This window comes from Phalacrocorax aristotelis, chromosome 20 (assembly GCF_949628215.1).
Source record: "Phalacrocorax aristotelis chromosome 20, bGulAri2.1, whole genome shotgun sequence".
NCBI classification, from domain to species: Eukaryota; Metazoa; Chordata; class Aves; order Suliformes; family Phalacrocoracidae; genus Phalacrocorax; species Phalacrocorax aristotelis.
Genome location: NC_134295.1, coordinates 3,266,586 through 3,282,951, shown reverse-complemented (window position 1 = coordinate 3,282,951; position 16,366 = coordinate 3,266,586). Strand labels below are relative to the sequence as shown.

Below are 16,366 nucleotides of genomic sequence, written 5' to 3'. Positions count from 1 at the left end.
CCCCAAAACACCCCATAAATCCTCTTCTGGCTGCAAACCTCCCCCCCGGGGATTTGCTGCTTTGCTTTCAGCAGTTGTGCAAGGGTTAAGCATGAGGGGCTGGCGAGGCAGAGGCAGGTAAATCCCTGCTGCATGCTCAGAGGTAGCACAGGCTCTGGAGAGCCTTATCAACACAGCCCTGCCATCTGCCTGCTTAAACCTCCATAAATAAGCTTTTTAATAATCTATTATTAACATGCACTATAATTGTCTTATTAGACATGTCTGGGAACCTTTAGTTACTGCGTGATTAAATGTCAAGATTCCCAAACCACCGCGTCTCCCCGACAGCAGCTTGGGATTTGTTTTGCAGCTTTCCTTGGACCACACTCTCCTGTACCAGGCTGGAGACCCCTGCCTTGTGCTTGGGGAAACTGAGGCTTCCCCCCCCCCACCGGACAAGGAGGATTCCCAGCAATTAGTTCCCCGGAGCTAATTGCCTTCTCGTTGGCAGCCTTAAAATAAATATGTCCTGGAGATGGAGCTTTTTCTTTCCGCTGCAGGTGGCCTGGCAGAAGCTGCTGCCGATTGGGATGGATGCAGGTGGGTGACAGGGTGGGGGAGATGGGGGTGCCAGCCTGTGGTGCCCTGGCCTTCCCTGGCTGGAGCGGGTCCTGGGGAGGCGGGACCTGCTCTTCCTCGCTGGGTGAAGGGCATTCCTGGGGAGGAGGAGGAAGGCTGTGGAGCTGGCTGGTGCTGGAGGGACTTCCCTGGATGTTCCCTGAGCTGTTTTGTTTCCTGGCCCTGGGAGTGGCTACTTCTACATCCTCTGCCTGGATCAAAAGCTAAAGTCCAGCTCTGTTCCAGCTGCTGGAAAGCAAAGGCAGAGCCCCTGCCTGCCTCCTGCCTGCAGGGGCAGCCCTGTTCCCTGAGCTGCTGCTGGCACTGTGAAGGGGGGGTTTTACACATCAGCTGCCCTTTTGAGCTGGTTTTTGGTGGTTTGTTTTTATTTTTAATCAGGAGTGTTGCTCCTGCTTGCTGGGTGGTCGTTAGCTGCAGCTTGTCCCCTGGCTGCTTTCATGCTCCTCTGGGTCCTGCCTGGGGTGTCACAGCCCTGGTTTGCAGCACCTGCTTGTGCCCCGGGGCTGGCAGGGGCAGATGTCCCGGGGTAGCCTGTGGGCTTCCTCCAGGTTTAATGGGCTCAGGCTTTTTATCCCAATTTCTCCCACCTGGAGAGCAAATCCCAGTGTGGATTGTGGCAGCTGCACGCTCTGTGAGCCAGGATGGGGCTGTCCCCATCTTCTGTCCCTGTGCTCCTCTGCCAGACCCCAAATCTGGGTGCTGGTGCTCTGCTTCCTGCAGGAGCAGGACAGCAAAGCTCCCCCTTGCTGTGGGGCTGCGGGGGGGGCCATTCCTGGGGGATGCCTGGCTGTTGGGGTGCCAGAGCGGCTGGTCACTCTGCAGCGGGGGCAGGGGTGCAGGGAGGGTGACACTCCTGCAGTTCAGGGTTCAGTGCAGTTCTGGTATGTGACCCTGCTGTGCCTGGCACTCAGGGCTGGAAGGAGCCTCCCAACCATGGCTGGCCATAAACTGGTTGTTTCATGGCCTTCCTGCCCCCTGAAGTGCTCCAGATGCTGGGGAAAGGGGAGCTGGGCAAGGGTGGGTGCTCATGTCCCTCCTGCGCCCCGCTCTGCCCTGCAGCACCCTGCACTGGGTCTGGTGGCCCCAGCTTGGAGAGGGGAGGGGGCACTTTGCTGGGCTGCCCTGTCACTGATGGGGGGAGCAGGGACACAGTGTCTGCCATGCCCACCGGTGCACCCCACTGCCTGGGGACCCCTCTGACTGCTTCCCATCGTGGGTGGGCTCTGACTGGGTGGGCAGGGGGCTAGGGAGAGCCCCCCATCCCAGGCAGGGGTGCAGCAGGGAGCGGAGCATTGCACCCTCGCTGCAGCTGGGGGCTGTAAATGTGTTGCAGCCAGAGTGACTCTGAATATTTATTTTGTAATCCACTGTTTGTGTTGGGTTGTTTTTTTTGGTTTGGCTTGAAAAATATTGAGAATACCATGATAGGGTATTTCTGGTGCAGACCTCCCTGCAGCTGCGGCTCTTCCTGGCCGCACGGGGTGGCGGAGGGTCCATTTCTCCCTGCTCCGGGGCTGCGCTGGGTGCTGGGGACCCCCCTGGGGGAGCCCTACATAAACCAGTAAATTGCTTTGACTTCCTGGAAACCCCCCCCCCCCATGTGGATCAGACCTTTCTCGTCATTAAGTCAGTCAGGGTTGTGGCTGGGATTCAGCGGCCGCCTGGCTCGAGGTGCTCTGAGCTCTCACAAGACAGGGCGAGAGGACAGGGACACCGATGACCTGATGCGTCTTAACAAGGCCACTGTCCCTGCAGCCGTGCTTGGTGCTGGCTGACGACCGTGCACGGAGACTGGCTGTGGCAGCCCCTGGATATTTGAGCCTGGGATCCTGCTTTGTGCAGGAGACCTTCAGCCTAATTAGCCCAGGCGAGGAGCAAGGGCTGCTTTGGTCCAGCGCGCTTCACCCCGCGGTCGGCCACTGGTTGGGGCAGCTGGATGTCGCTGGGAGGAGGATGTCACCGGGAGGCGAGTGGTGGCCAGTCTGGGAGAGGAGATGAAATGCTTGCTGCAGCCCAGCTGCTCCCCCAGTGTGGGGGGCTTGGCTTTGGGGCGCTGCCCGGGGGTCTCCTCGCTGTCTGATGGGAGATGGTGGAAATGGCCTGTTCTCTGATGGGCCAAAGGGGATGGAGCATCGTGGCTGCTCACTTATGGTGGTGAAGGCAGGTGGAGGGATGGATTACGGACAAACTGCACTTCCTTGCTTGGATGGATTTGGAGGGGTCTGTGGAGTGGCTCTGGTTTCGGGGGTGCTCTGCAGGGCTCCTTGGGGTGCAGCCCCCTCCCTGTCCCAAGGTCCCAGTGCCTTGGTTCCCACTGAATCTTGAGCTGTGATGGTGGAGGGTTCAACAGCAGGGATTTTAACACCTGTCAGCGCGTCCAGGCAGATCTGCCCAAGGGTGGTGTCTCCTCAAAGGCCTTTCCCTGCTGCTGGCAGCCCACCCGTGGGGAAAAGGACCTGTCATGGGGCAGGGCAGCCCCATGCACTGTCGTGTGCCAGGTCCTGGGTCATGCAATGCTCCTAACCCTGTGACAAGCGCATCCCTGCCTGTTGGCAGCATCACGTTAAAGCCCTCTGTAATTAGCAGAATAAATGCTCTTCATATAATCACTAGGCGCTGTAATTTGGCTAACTGAATTAGCAGAGGTGGGTGATCCCTGGTCCTCCCCACGCCCAGCACCTCGAAGTCCCTGCTGGGATGTCTGGTTCTGTGGTTTTGGTGGCAGTGGGGCACCCGATGGAGGTGAGTGCTGGAGCTTTCCAGTGTGTTTTTGGGGAAGGAGTCAGCTCCGGGGTGACTCTTGAAGCCCCTCCCCGTGCCAGGGCAGGCTCTGCCCTCTCCCAGTGGGAACTGGGATGTGATGGGGGGTTGGCTGATGCCCAGCCAGGTCTTTTGCCAAGGACTCTCCCCATGCTGCTTATTTTCTACAGTATTTTCAGCTGAGTGATAACGTCCCATTGATTTTTTTTTTTCTTTCTGCAGCCAGCAATCAGCTTGCTTTCCTTTGATTATAACAGTATCAAACTAAAGCAGTGCATCTCTGCTGTTCCTCTCTTTATTAGCTGAACTTTTTATTTAGTAAATCATCCAGGCTCCTGTCTGGGGAGCTGCTGCTCGCTGTGCGTGGCTCTGAACGGCGTTTCTCTGTGGAGGGGGGCAGTCCCCTGCCTTTCTTCCCGTGGGGCGGCAGGGCTGTCCTGCTTGGGCTGGGTTTGGTGGCTGCAGCCCGTCAGGGATGGGAGCTGGGACTTGGCCGGGGCAGGGTGTGCGCAGGGAGGGGGTGAAGGTGCTCGCGTGGGGTTGCGAGTTGCTGCATGCACTTCCAGCACCGCTGCAGGGTCTCTCCTCTGACCACCCAATTGGCGCTCCACCAAAGTTTTGTTATTGCTGCAGAATTAGTGTAATCCCAGAGCTTTTAGCGCGTGACCAGTGCATGGGCTGAGGATGCTGCAGACCAGCCCCCCCGTGGGGATGGGGGCAGCTCTGGGATCTGGCAGTGGGGCAGGGTGAGAGCACAGTGCCTTGGTCAAACTCTGCCCAGGCTGCAACTGGGGTCCAAACAGGGCCATGCCCGGGCCTGGGGGGAGTAGTGGGACACCTCGTCATGGGTGGCTGTGGGATGGGGGGTGGAGATGCTTGTGCTGGGATTGGGATGAAGCAGTGGTTGCGTCCTGGTCTGTAGGAGCAAGAGAAAAAAAAAATGGGGAAGGCAATAGCAGGAGTGAGGCTTTGGGCATCTGAAATGGTGGAATGGCAGCAGGGGGGTTAGAGGAGTGGGGTCTGGTGTGGTGAGAGCTCCTGTGGTGGGGGTGGTTTGGGGGGACTGAAGGGTGTGCTGCAGGTGAACCCCCCCGCCCAGCATTGCTTGCTGCTTGCAGCAGGTTTGCTTTCCCTGGGGCTGGATGGAGGGTCCCGAGCCTTCTCATGGCAGGGATGTGGTACGTGCAGGTGCTGCATCCCAGGGGGTTGCTGAAAACCCAGGCTTGGGGGTTCTGTGGGCTTGCAGGGAGGGTGATGCCCTGCCCTGCCTAGATGCGGGGGGGGACGACAGACCCCAGCAGGGTGGGGGCAGGGGGCTTGGGGTGCTGCTGTGGGGCTGGGGAGTGGGTCCCTGTGTGGGAGCAATCCAGGAAGAGCGAAGGAAGGGGTTGGGGTGCATGACGGGTGGATGCACTGTGTGCCCTCTTGGCTGCCAGCGCTGTCCGTGAATCCATCCTGCATCCTGGCTGTCAGCCGCCAGCTCATCTCGTGCGGCCAAACTCAGGATTTTCCTTTCAGGGACGTGGGTTCACGCCCATGCATGCACTGAGTCTGCCAGGTCTCAGCAGTGCGGTGGCACGGTGGTGTCCCTGCTGCTGTGGTGCTCCTGCCTGCTCACCCTCGGAGCTGGAGGGGGCAGGGGGTGGCTGCCTGCCTGCATCTCAGCTGAGTTTTTATAGAGCCTATGAAAATAAGGGGAGTGGGATGGACTTTGAGCAGCTTTCCAGAAAAAAGGGAGACTTGATTTTTTTTTTTTGACCACTTGCAAAGCAAACCTGGCTTCGCAGCTGGTGGTGCCAGCGACAGAGGGGAGGTATTAAAAGCAATAAATAAGCTGTTGACGAAAGGCATCCGCAGGCTCCTGCGACTCTGGATTTACAATGTGCTGTCCTGAAGTGCCAGGTGCTTTTATACCTAATGCCTGCGTGGGTGTCTGAACCTGGGGGACCTGAGGAAATTATCTGCCTGGTTAAAAGAAGTTTTAATGTCTGAGAGCACTGGGATGCTGGTTTTTACCCTGGTCTCAAGGGTGGATGAATGCCCAAGCCAGCGCTGGCCAGGGATGGCTGAGCCCAATTTGGGGACTAGTAAAAACGCACCTACTGATGGGATTTTTGGGCTCGATTAGCTGTATCCCCACTGTTGACTGGTGGAAGGGTGCCTGTCTCAGGCACACTCCCCAGAGCTGTGACATGGACTCCAGACGTCTGGACAAGGATGGATGGAGCACCTTCTTATTCCTCCCATGGGGGCTTCTGCCAGTGGCTCTGACTCCCAGCAGATCCTGCCTGTTCCCCCCCACCATTTAATAGCAAAGGGTTTTACCTGACCTCGTGCCTGCTGGGCCTGCAGGTGATGGATTTGCCCATGTCAGCTCCATCACCACCTTTAAACCTCAGTGTCAATCCTCCCACATTGTTTTTCCCAGCTTTCCCAGTGCAATGGGAGGAGGAGGATGCCAACTCGGATTTTGCATTGCACTGAGACGTGCTGCTCCTCTGCCCTGTCCTTCCTCCCTGCTCTTATTTTTCCGGAGGACTGGTTGCTGAACATGGGGACCGTGCAGCCCCACCACCAGCTGGTTTTGCCGCATGAGGGCTCTTCAGCAATGCAAGCGGCTCCGTTCTCCGCCTCAAAAGGCCATAAATAACGCGGCTGAGCTGCCTCCCCAAGGCCCCGCCAGCGCTGGCACGTGCTCCATCACAGGAGGATTAGCCCACCAGCATCCTTCCTTCCTGCATCCATCACTGCAGAGGGGTGGTACCCAGAGGGTGAGAGGCTGCTAGGGGGGAGACTGAGGGTTTCCCCCATCTTTATCCCCTGCAAAATGGGGTTGGTTTGGAAAACTTGGTCTGCTCTTGATGCTGCTCTGTCCTGGAGTGGCTCCTTTCCCTGCTGAACCTGTGTCAAGGGAGCATCTCTGTGTAGTCAGGGGTTCCCTGAAGGTGGGGAACCAGGGCTCATGGTCCTGGTCTTTCTGCATCTGTGGGCATGTGGGGTCAATAGCCTTCAGCAGGGCCATGGGGACCTGATGGTAATAAAAGTCAGGGAGACACAAGTGGTTACCCCGCCCCTTTTTTTCCCCCCCTTTTTTCAATTTATTTTCATTATTTCCCACTTTTTTACCTTTTTCCCAAGGTGCCAGGTGGCTCCATAGCCCAGGAGCTGTAATTGCACAGTAAGTGATCAATAAGGGCAGGATGAAGGTTTCCAAAGGTCTGCCTTGTTTTTCTTCCTACAGAGTCAAAGAGGCAGCCCTGACTATGTTAATTAAGTAATGGTTCATTATTAAAGCACTTGTGTTGCAGGTTAGTGGCCTCCTGGCTGGGGAGCTTGAGGGTGTTTCTGTGCTGCAGGTCCTCTCCCAACCTGGATATAAATAATGGAGAAATACTGCTGGTCCTTCCCCCGGGAGCAGCGCTGGCTGGATCCAGGTCCCGTGCAGGGACAGCACTTGGGTGGGCTGTTAAATACTTGTGGCTGCTCCGGCTGTGGGGCCAAAACCTCTTGGCTTGTGCCCTACAGCATCGCTGCAAAGCAGTGGGGTGTTGCGGTGCCTGGATGCACCTGCATTGGGGTGATGCAGCACCCTGGTCCCACCAGTGCTGGTTCCCCCCAGGAGCTGCTTTTGGGGGTGGAAGGGAAGGGGAGCTGCATTCTGCAGCTGGGTGTGCCCAAGGAAGGGCTCTGACTTGCGAGATGAGTTATTCCCACTTCGCTTTTAAACGCATCTTCTTGATAAGGTGATGCATGACATACCTGGTCCTTGCCCAAGCACAAGCTGGCCCTGTGGCATTGCAGACCCTTCAGGGTTGTATTCTCGCAGTTGTATTTGCTTTCCCCAGGCTTGGGGATGCCTGTAATGAATCCATATCTCCCAGTTCCCCCTGTCCCTGTGCCTGTGGTCCCTTGGAGGCTCCCAGGGGCTGGCCACTCGCCACAGGAGGCTTAAAACCCCGTGGGGACTAGCAGGTAAAAACCAGAAAGTCTAACAGGCCAAAAAAAAAAAAGATTTGACTTCTGTAGTTGCTGGTAGACGGATATTGTTCTCCTAGTCCTGCGCTTTTCCAACACTGAGGTTATCAGGCATAAGTGACTTATTATGCAAATCCTCCGTCTTAATATCTGGCTGCTCTCTCTCTGGAATTGCATTGGCTAAACCCCATGTGTTATTGGAGCTGCTAATGTTTACACATTAGCTTCTTTGGCTAATATACAAGGCTTCAAGTTGCAAATTGATGTTTCTTACAGCTGAGCAAATTATTTTTCTATTAAATGCAATATTTAAAATGATTTGGAGAAGCAAAACAAACTACTGGTGAGAATTTTAATGGAGCTGCTTTCCATATTCTTCTAATCAGCTTTTATTGGGGCCAGGAAATCGGTAATATTTTTTTTAAATGTTCCTATTTTGCAGAAGGGTGGAACAGAGGAGCAGGGAGGGTGTTCATCGTAATCTCTGGTGTGTGTAATGCACAAAAACATTTGCAGGTGCCTGTTGCATTTGTGCCCCAAGCCCTTTGAGTGTGCAAAGTGTGGCTAAGGGGGGCTTTAGCTCCCCTTTGCCTGGACTAGAAGAGTTTTTCCTGCTGCTGAGACCGAAACCCCGGGGTGTTTAGGCTTTGGGGTTGGCGGCGGAGCGGTAGGGTGCTCTGTGTGGTGGGGGCCTCCATCAGTGTGAGATGCCAGGATGCTGCCGCACAGGACTTGGGCTGCGTCTTGGTTTTCTTGCTGAGCTGGATTCCTTGGTGCGACATCCCCCGCGCGAGTCCCAGACCCCTGTACAGCACCATCCCCCAGGAGTCTGAGCCCCCCGCAGATAGAAACGGGGTTTCCGATCCCTTATCCATTAATAACCTCGACCGGGAACCTCAGTATGGTATGTACAGGATCTTGCTGGGTAAGAAGTGTATCTAATTTTAGATGAATTGCAATATGTGTTCCTTATCCCCCGTGTCTGCTGACGCCTGGAGGAAAGCGGCTCCCGGCGTTTCCTTCCCGGGGCATATTCCCGTAGGAGCATGCCAAGGAAATAGCCTTTAAATAGCAGCTGGGATCTGGGTGGTGGGAGGCTGGCTCGGCTCCGCGGGGGTGGCGGGGAAGGGGTGGCATCTGCTGGAGCGGGATCCTGTATCCCAGCAAACCCCGGCTCCCTGGGCTTTCTGCTGTCCCTGGGGGATGATGCCGGTTGCTGCAGGTGTGATGGGACTCTGCCAGGTCACCTGCAGGCCTCAGTTTCCCTATTTGCAGCAGAGGCATTAACCATTTATCCTGTGTAATGAACTTTGGTGCAGTAAAATAGTGTCTTCCTCCTGTGCTGCAGGGAGGCCTTGGGTGATAGTCAGGGGCTGGGTGACTCTGTAGCCTCCAGTTCTGTCCCTGCTCCTGGGAATTAGTTAAAAATGATTTGAGAGATGCTGATTTGGGAGATGTTCATCCCTGCTGCCTGTTGGTGTGCCCAGGGTAACGGTGGGTCATAGCTCTGTTTCACTGCATGAGGTGTTTGCATGTGACCGCCCAGCAGCCGGGGTGACGTGACGCGTGGTGTGTCCTGTGGGTACCCGATTCCTGCTCATAATGACCCGGGATGAGGGGCAGGAGCTGCAGGAATGAAAAATTAATCCTGGCTCCTAAAGGTTGCCTGTGTTAGCTTTCCCAGCTGGTGCCTGTGGTGTGGGGTGCCGCAGGGCTTGTGCCCTTAAGGTGCTGCACCCCAAAGACAACTGGGGCTAAGCCAAGATGGGAGCAAAATAGGCTTTTTCCATGGATTGGATTTGCTTTGTCCTGGACTGGGACTCCTGGGCATCCACCCTGAATTTCATAGTGCTGGGGAGCTTGTGCTTGCTAAGGCTTGGGCATAAACACTTTTTTTATAAACCCTTTCCACTTGTATGTTTATGTTTGTGTAGCATCCCCATGCGATGATGCCCTGAAGGGTCTGGGCGGTGCGGTTACCCCCCGCGGGGTATGGGAGCACCCCTTGCGGTCCCATCGCGGATGGTGCCGGGCTGCCCTTTAGCACGGGAGCCTTTTCAAGGCTGCTGGATAAAAGAGAAGCCCGTGGAGCTTGTCCCATGGTGCAGGAGGTTAAACAGAAAAGGTTTAAGTGTGTAATTAACTTTGGAGCGAGAGGAGCGTAGACTTGGTGGATGAAAGAGCGCCGGGTGGGCCGGTGGGCAGGCAGCCACGTTCCTCAGTGGCCACGGAGATTTAATTAGACGCCGTCCATTGTACTTGGTGGTTTGGTCTTTCTTTTCTTCCCTCTTTGTAAGTGTTTTGTTCCTTCTCTCCCCCTCCCTGGCTTTCCTCCCCTCCCTCCCCAGGGAGGGGGGTGCTGGGTGGCAGTGGTACCCAGGAGATGCGGAGCAGCACGGATACCTGTCTCCCTGGTGAATCCCTTAAAATTTGGTTCACCTGGTGTTTAACCCCCATGCTAGCACTCACCTCTATTCTCCCCTCTGCCTGGGCACGCCGCAGTGCTGGTGCTGCGGGGGCTTCGTGCTGGGCTGCCCCGCAGGGTGTTTAATGAGGCAGGGGGCTACATCTCATCCTTGGCATGGGTGCCTGTCGTGTGTTGGGGCAGGCTCCGGGGTTTGGAGGGGTTTAGGCAACTTTGGGGTGTTCAGGCATCCTCTTGTATGCATTGTGCCCCCGGGGAGCAGAATGTCATGCTCTCGGCAGTATTTTTAGCTGCGCTTGCATTTGAATTGCGCCTCCCACGCTCGCTGCCTTCATCCCGCTGCCCAGAGCTGCTGTTACCCTGGCCACGAGCTAGGGCTGGGGACTGGGGGCTCCTTGTTTCTGCCTGGTGATTTTTAGGGAGCATCTGGGCCCGGAGCGGTCCTGGCTGGCTCCAACACACCCCGTCCCGCTACCGTCAGCCCTAGGGGGGGTATAACCATCCCTGTTGCTGCAGATGGCTATTCTGGGTTGCAGTCTCCCTGCTCTCCTTGCAAACCTGTTGATGAAACCTTAATTTTTTTGAAAGCTGCTCTGTGTTTATCCCTTTTGACTTGCTGCGGGTGTTGGGGGTCCCACAGCCACCCCCTCTGGAGCTGGGAAGTTGGCGTTTAATTGCTCAGATCTTAATTTTTATGTCCTTATTAATCTTGTGGATGGGGAGGGAGAAGGGGCTGGAGGTCGAGCTTCTCCCCAGCCCGCCCTCGGAGGGGGAGAAATGGTGCCAAAAGCGTCCCACAGCTCATGGAAACCAAGGCTCTGCAAAACCCTTTGTATTTTTCCCTGCGTATACAAATCATGGACAAACTTGTTGGTGAGATGGAGTGGCTGGTCAGGCTGCCTTCGTTTCGTGCCGTGGATGGGGGGAGCAGATGGGAGGGAAGGCTCGCGCCGGGAAAAGCCATAACAATAAACCTGTCTGAGGAGGGAGATGGATGGGCTCGGCCAGCTGTGCCTCTGCCAGCAAATTATCTACTCCCCATAATTGCGTTTTAAGCCTCTGGAGCCTGGGCATCTTCTCGCAGGTGGCAGAGGATCCAGCCTTGGGGTGATGGAGCAGTGGGGAAACTGAGGCACGGGGCCAGTTGGTGCCAGTGGCTGTGCTGGGTCTGGCAGTGGGGTGTGGGGGGTGGAGATCCAGCCCAGGAGGAGGAGGAGGGTACGTCTTCTATGACGTCGTTAGCGGCTGGGGGTGAAGAAACTGCTTTTCCCTGGGAAATGGGGCTCTGCCAGCCTGAAATACTGTTTGTCTCTGCTCTGGTTTCTTGGACCAAAAAAACCCAGAACACTAAAAACAAATTTTTCCCTCCCAGAATATCCCATTTCAGCAGATCTTGGAAGAAACACTTGGGCTTTTTTTTAAAATCACTTGGCACTTAGTTTCTGACACTGTTTTATTTTGAAAAAAAATTTTTTTCTTTCCTTCCTGGAAAATCTTGACAGATTTGTGCTTTTTCTCCCATTAGAAAGCGCAGCCAAGTTTCAGACTCTTCAAAATCCGGCGTGTCTCGTGGCGAGAGCTGAAGGAGCCAAGGACGGGGGTCTGTGGTGCGGGGGCACATCCGCACGTGGGCTGGGTAGACGCTCCAATTTGGGAAGGATTTTAAGAAAGCTGTGAGGTCTCGGTGCTTCCAGGCATATGAATAGGAGAGAATTTGCTTTTAGTTTTTTAAAAAGAAGTTTCTTGTGATTCTGAGGGGGGGGGAAAAAAAAAAGAACTCTTGGCGATGGAGCTGGAGTACATCCTGGTGCTTTAGAAAATAAGTGTAAAGGTGGGAAAAAGACCCAAATCTGTTTTTATATGAAAGTGTCAGGAATCATAATTTTCTGGGCATCTTATGGGCTGTTTTTCAGTGTTTGGACTTGTGTTTGCACAAGCGATGTGTCTGAGCATCCGCCGGCACGGGGACGCACAACCCGCGCCAGCAGCAGCGAGGCCATTAACTGGCAAATCCCTGGGTGGTGGTGGGAATTACTGATGTAATTTGGGGATAAAATAGGAAAAAAAACCAGAAGAAATAATCCCCTGGCCAGGCTCTGCTTTCATGCTGGCCCATTAGGGAATATTTGCCTTTGTTCGTTCTGCTTGCTCAGGGCTTTCTTAACGTTCCTGCCCTCGCCAGCCCAGGGGCTCGTATTAATTAGCGCTGGCGCCCTGGTCCGTGTGTAATCCATGGGTTTAATGGAACAATAGGTCAGTGTTAACAAACCGGAGCAGCCCCATGGGCAAAGCCAGCCCCAGAGCTCAGGGATGGGGGGCTGGGTGCGGGATGGGGGGGCTGACTGGTGGGTGCCTTAGCGTGCTGCCTCCGTGTCACCTCCATGCACGTGGGGATGAGTGGCCTCTTGGTATTTATTTTGATTCTCCGTGCTCAGCCGTGCACCTTGCAGACTGGGGAGCCGGTGTGTGGCTTTTGCCTTTGCTCCTTGCAAAGGATAAAAACAACCCCAAGCCCCCAAAAGATAAATAAAAGGCTCAGAAGTGTCAGCCCACAGCTGGGGGGGTTCAGTGATGCATTTGCTGCCGGTTGTTGGAAGTCCTGGCTGAGATCTGCCACTGTCGTGTCAGGCAACAGACAGACCCCCAAGAACTCGAGGTCAAAACGATGTGGGCAGGTGGAGAGCTGAAGTCAAAGCAGAATTTTTTGCAGAAGCCCTTGGGGTCTTGTGAATCCTTCTGCGACTGCGGTCGAGTGCCTGTTTCCTGGGAGAAATCCCCTGTTCAGTGACTGGCCCCTGGGAAGCAAAGCTGGGAGCTGCACCCTGCTCCTGTGGCTGAGACCTGCCAGCTCATTTCACTGGTGGGGGAACTGAATGGGAGAGGTGGGGGGATTAGCAGCAGACAGGACCATACCCTTGCTTGTTGGTGCGCATCAGGGGATGTCTGGGGTCCCCCTGTGTTTTGAGGGGGACAACACAGATGGGGACAGGACACCACCCTGGCAGAGCTTTTGGGGAGGGACCAGCTGTTCTGCGGGCTCTTACGGGGGACTGATGGGGTCTCTCTCTCTGCAGCCGGCTGCACCTTTGAGGAGGACGGTGACCTGAACCAGTGCGAGTACAGCCAGGGCGAGGACGATGACTTTGGGTGGGAGCTCATCCGCAGCTATATGATGCCTCACCTGACGGCCGACCTGCCTCATGGTGAGTCCTGGTCCCCAGCGGGGCCATGCTCGTCCCCCTGCGTCCCTGAGGATGGCTCCAAACCCACTGCTTTATCCTTTACCCCAGAGCCAAACCACATGGCTTCTGGTTTAATTGCCACAGCCTTTTAGGCCTGACTTGTCCTTGGTTGCATGCGTGGCGTGTTGCTGTGCCAGCTGGCAAGGTGTGATGAGCTGTGTTGGTCCTCAGCGCGGTGGGGAGGGATGCTGTGTGGCCCTGGGGAGGGTGTTGTTTGGGGTCAGGGGATGTGGGACCCTGCTGCTTCTGGGGGGATGAGGATTTTTAACAGAATGGCAGGGACAGGGACATCAGGTGGCTCTGGTTACCTCTGAGCCCCGTGTCACTGCCTTGGCAGGGTGTTACCCCATGCCACCCCAACCCACCCTGGGGCAGGGGGCTGGGGGAGGGAGCCTGCAAATGGTCCAGGCATGTATTTTTTGGGGTAGAAAGCCAAGATTTCCAGCTGTTTCCCACACACGTAACCTCTACCATCACTGCGTTTGCTGCCCACAGCCCAGATGCCCCCAGCCCTGGTCCCTGAGTGGGCTGGGGGCTGGGTGTGGGGTGTCCCCCCTGCCATGGCACTTCCCCGCCCGCAGCAGCGGGGTGGCAGCAGCTCGGGCAGCTTTCCACGCTTCCCGTGGGTCTCAGCAGCGTCTCCAGTGATGCCAAATTCCCCATCTGGCATTGAGCACGGCATCTGCGGCTGCCGCCAGCCGGGGTGCGCCCAGAGCCCGTCGCAAAGGGGCACTTTCGGAGCTGCTCTCCCTGCCTGGGATCTGCAGCCACTGCCTGCTCTTTCCTTGCTGGCACGTCGGCTTGTGCTGCTTTTGCAGGCTCACGAGAAACTCCCATCTCTGGGAGATGTGGAAAAGAGGGGGAAAAACTGTTTCTGGCTCTTGCAAGTGTGTGGAAGGGCTCGTGGCTGTGAGCTGGAGGCATCTCTGAAGTCTCAGAAACTGTAAGGAAAAAAATGCAAATAGACTTTTTCTTCTTTTTATTTAAAATCTCATTGCTTTTAAACCAGCTTTTGCTATTTTCTGGGTCCAGCACCTCTCTAATGGCCAGGCTGGGGGAGCAGAGCCAGCTGGGCAGCTGTGGGGAGCTCCCCATCTCCCACGAGGATGGCGTGGGTACTGTGCCTGTGTGACATTTGGGAGCTTTGCTTGGTCCCAGCTCTGGCCCATGTCCCGCTGTGACCCCCCCTGAGTTGTCCCTGGACCCATTTGCTCTGCAGGATGTACCGGGCTGGAGAAGCTCTTTGTTTTCCGGACTATGGGCTCCTGCTTCGTCCCAGTGCTCCAGCTCCTCCTGCCCAGCCTGGAGGTCAGGTCCTATGCTGAAGATGGGCAGAAAGAGGAGAGCTGGTTTAGAGCTTGATAGTAAAAACAACCTTTTTTTTTTTATTAAAACATTAACTGCTTTATAGAAAACCCTTTACTGCTTCATCAATCCGCCTCCAGCTGTTTATCTCATGCCTTGCTTGTGCCAGGGCTTAATTTGGCTTTTCCCCTCCACTAACCCTCCTCTTCTTTTACCTTCTCTTCCCATTGCCTTTCCCCATCCCTGCTGGCATGTGCTGGCTGAGGGCAAACCAACCCTTAGCCTGGCTGTAGGACTGCTGACAGATCCCCGCTCTTCCTAGATGTTTTTCCAAATAATTGCTTCAAACTGAACTGTCTTAATTTGTGTGTGTCCTGGGGGGGATTCCCAGGGCAGTGAAGCAGAGCTGGAGATCGAGATGGCTCATGATGGAGGGTCTTAAACCTGTAATTAGTTGGGTTTTCTGCTTGACTTTTCAGCTGTGATTTAAAACCTGCAGCAAACTGCCTGAGTTGAAAGTCTGGGGGCTTGCAGGGGGCTGAAGGGGGTAAGGTAGAATGGGGCTGCTCTCCCTGTTTGAGGAAATATTCCATGGGTTAGCAAGAGATGGGGCTTAAATTAATGCAAAGTTTAAGCAATACACTCCAGAGTTGATGGGGAAGTGGATGCAGCCGTCCCGGGTCGGATGCTCTGAGGCTGAGCTTGTGGGCACGGAGCATCACAGGGTCAGGCCCCCGGGAAGAGCACCCGTCCCTGATGCTGATCGGTGGTGAGGCCCCAAAGGATGCTTGTCCCCAGAGTGGGGGTTCCCCTAATACTGAGTAGACACTGTTTGCCTGTGGTCTTGGGGCACCCAGCGGGTGCAGAGAGCCCATTTTTGTGTAGTTTCACTCCAGTACACATGGGGAGCTTTGCACGAGGCTCCTGCAGCCTTATCACCCCTCTCAGTGCCCCCAGCAGCTTGGTGGATGAAGAGTATTTCACAGCACTGGAGCCTCTCCAGGGAGCACTTTTCAAAGGAGTCTCGTGGTCTTAGATTAAAACGAGTTTTTGTTGGAGATCAGCCAGTTTCAAGGAGCGTAGGATTTATTGGAGCAGGTGCTGGCTGCTGGCCACCCGCCTCCACCTTCGCATCCCCCTTTCTTTTTGCTTTCTTGTTTGGTTTGGGTCCCCCCCTTCTCATCCTGACTTGTCTCCCTTTCTTACCTAAAGATGACGGATGGGTCTCTCCCCTGGATGGGTCTCTCACATTGCAATCAAGATTTTATTTTTCTGCTCTTTATTGCTGTGTTTTTTTTAGGGAGCAGTTGCAGGGAGCCAGGTAAGGCAGGTATGAGGGGTCTGCACCAAAATAACTCTCCCTGGATGCTTCGGGTGTGCGTTCCTCCTGCTCTGCCACAAGCATTGCCCCTGTGTGCCAGGCTGGTCCACACCTGCCTTCAGGCACTGCAATATCTAATCTCCTACAAGCCCCTCTGTTTCAAAGCTGGGGAGAGGAGGGGCAGTGTATGCTTTGCTCTGCAGCACCTGGCATTGCTGGGCACCCACAGGGCTTGCAGGATTTGGCCGGACCCCAAAGCCCTTTGAGGAGCAGGGGAACCAGGGGTGGTCCAGCAGGCAGGGTTGGGACAGGGGAGTGAAATCAGGCTGACTTCTGGAGCTCCTGGGATGAAATACAAGTTGAGATTACTTAATGAGCATCAAAAAACTAGGCAACTATGGTGATTGCGACTGCTCTATCGAATGCCTCTGGGTTAAAGTCAAAGGGGTCATCTCCAAGCAGGACCTCACAGTGGGCATCTGCTATCAACCTCCTAACCATGATGACGAAGCTGACGAAGCGATATTTGGGGCACTAAAGCAAGCTTCTGGCCAACAGAACCTGGTCCTGATGGGGGACTTCAACCACCCAGACATCTGCTGGAAGAACAATACAGCAGCTCACATGTCATCCACCAAGTTCCTGGAATGGATAGAGGACTCTTTCCTGATACAAATGTTAGATGTGCCAACCAGGAAGGAGGTGCTGCTGGACTTG

At 55.2% G+C, this 16,366-nt stretch overlaps 1 protein-coding gene across 1 annotated transcript in view; it reads left to right on the top strand.

Moving 5' to 3' along the window:
• Positions 1-16,366, top strand: part of PTPRU (protein tyrosine phosphatase receptor type U) — a 76,198-nt gene that overhangs the window by 4,491 nt on the left and 55,341 nt on the right. Inside the window, exon 2 of the mRNA XM_075115133.1 lies at positions 12,856-12,984. Coding sequence (XP_074971234.1) covers positions 12,856-12,984 — 129 coding nt within the window. The remainder of the gene's footprint in view (positions 1-12,855; positions 12,985-16,366) is intronic.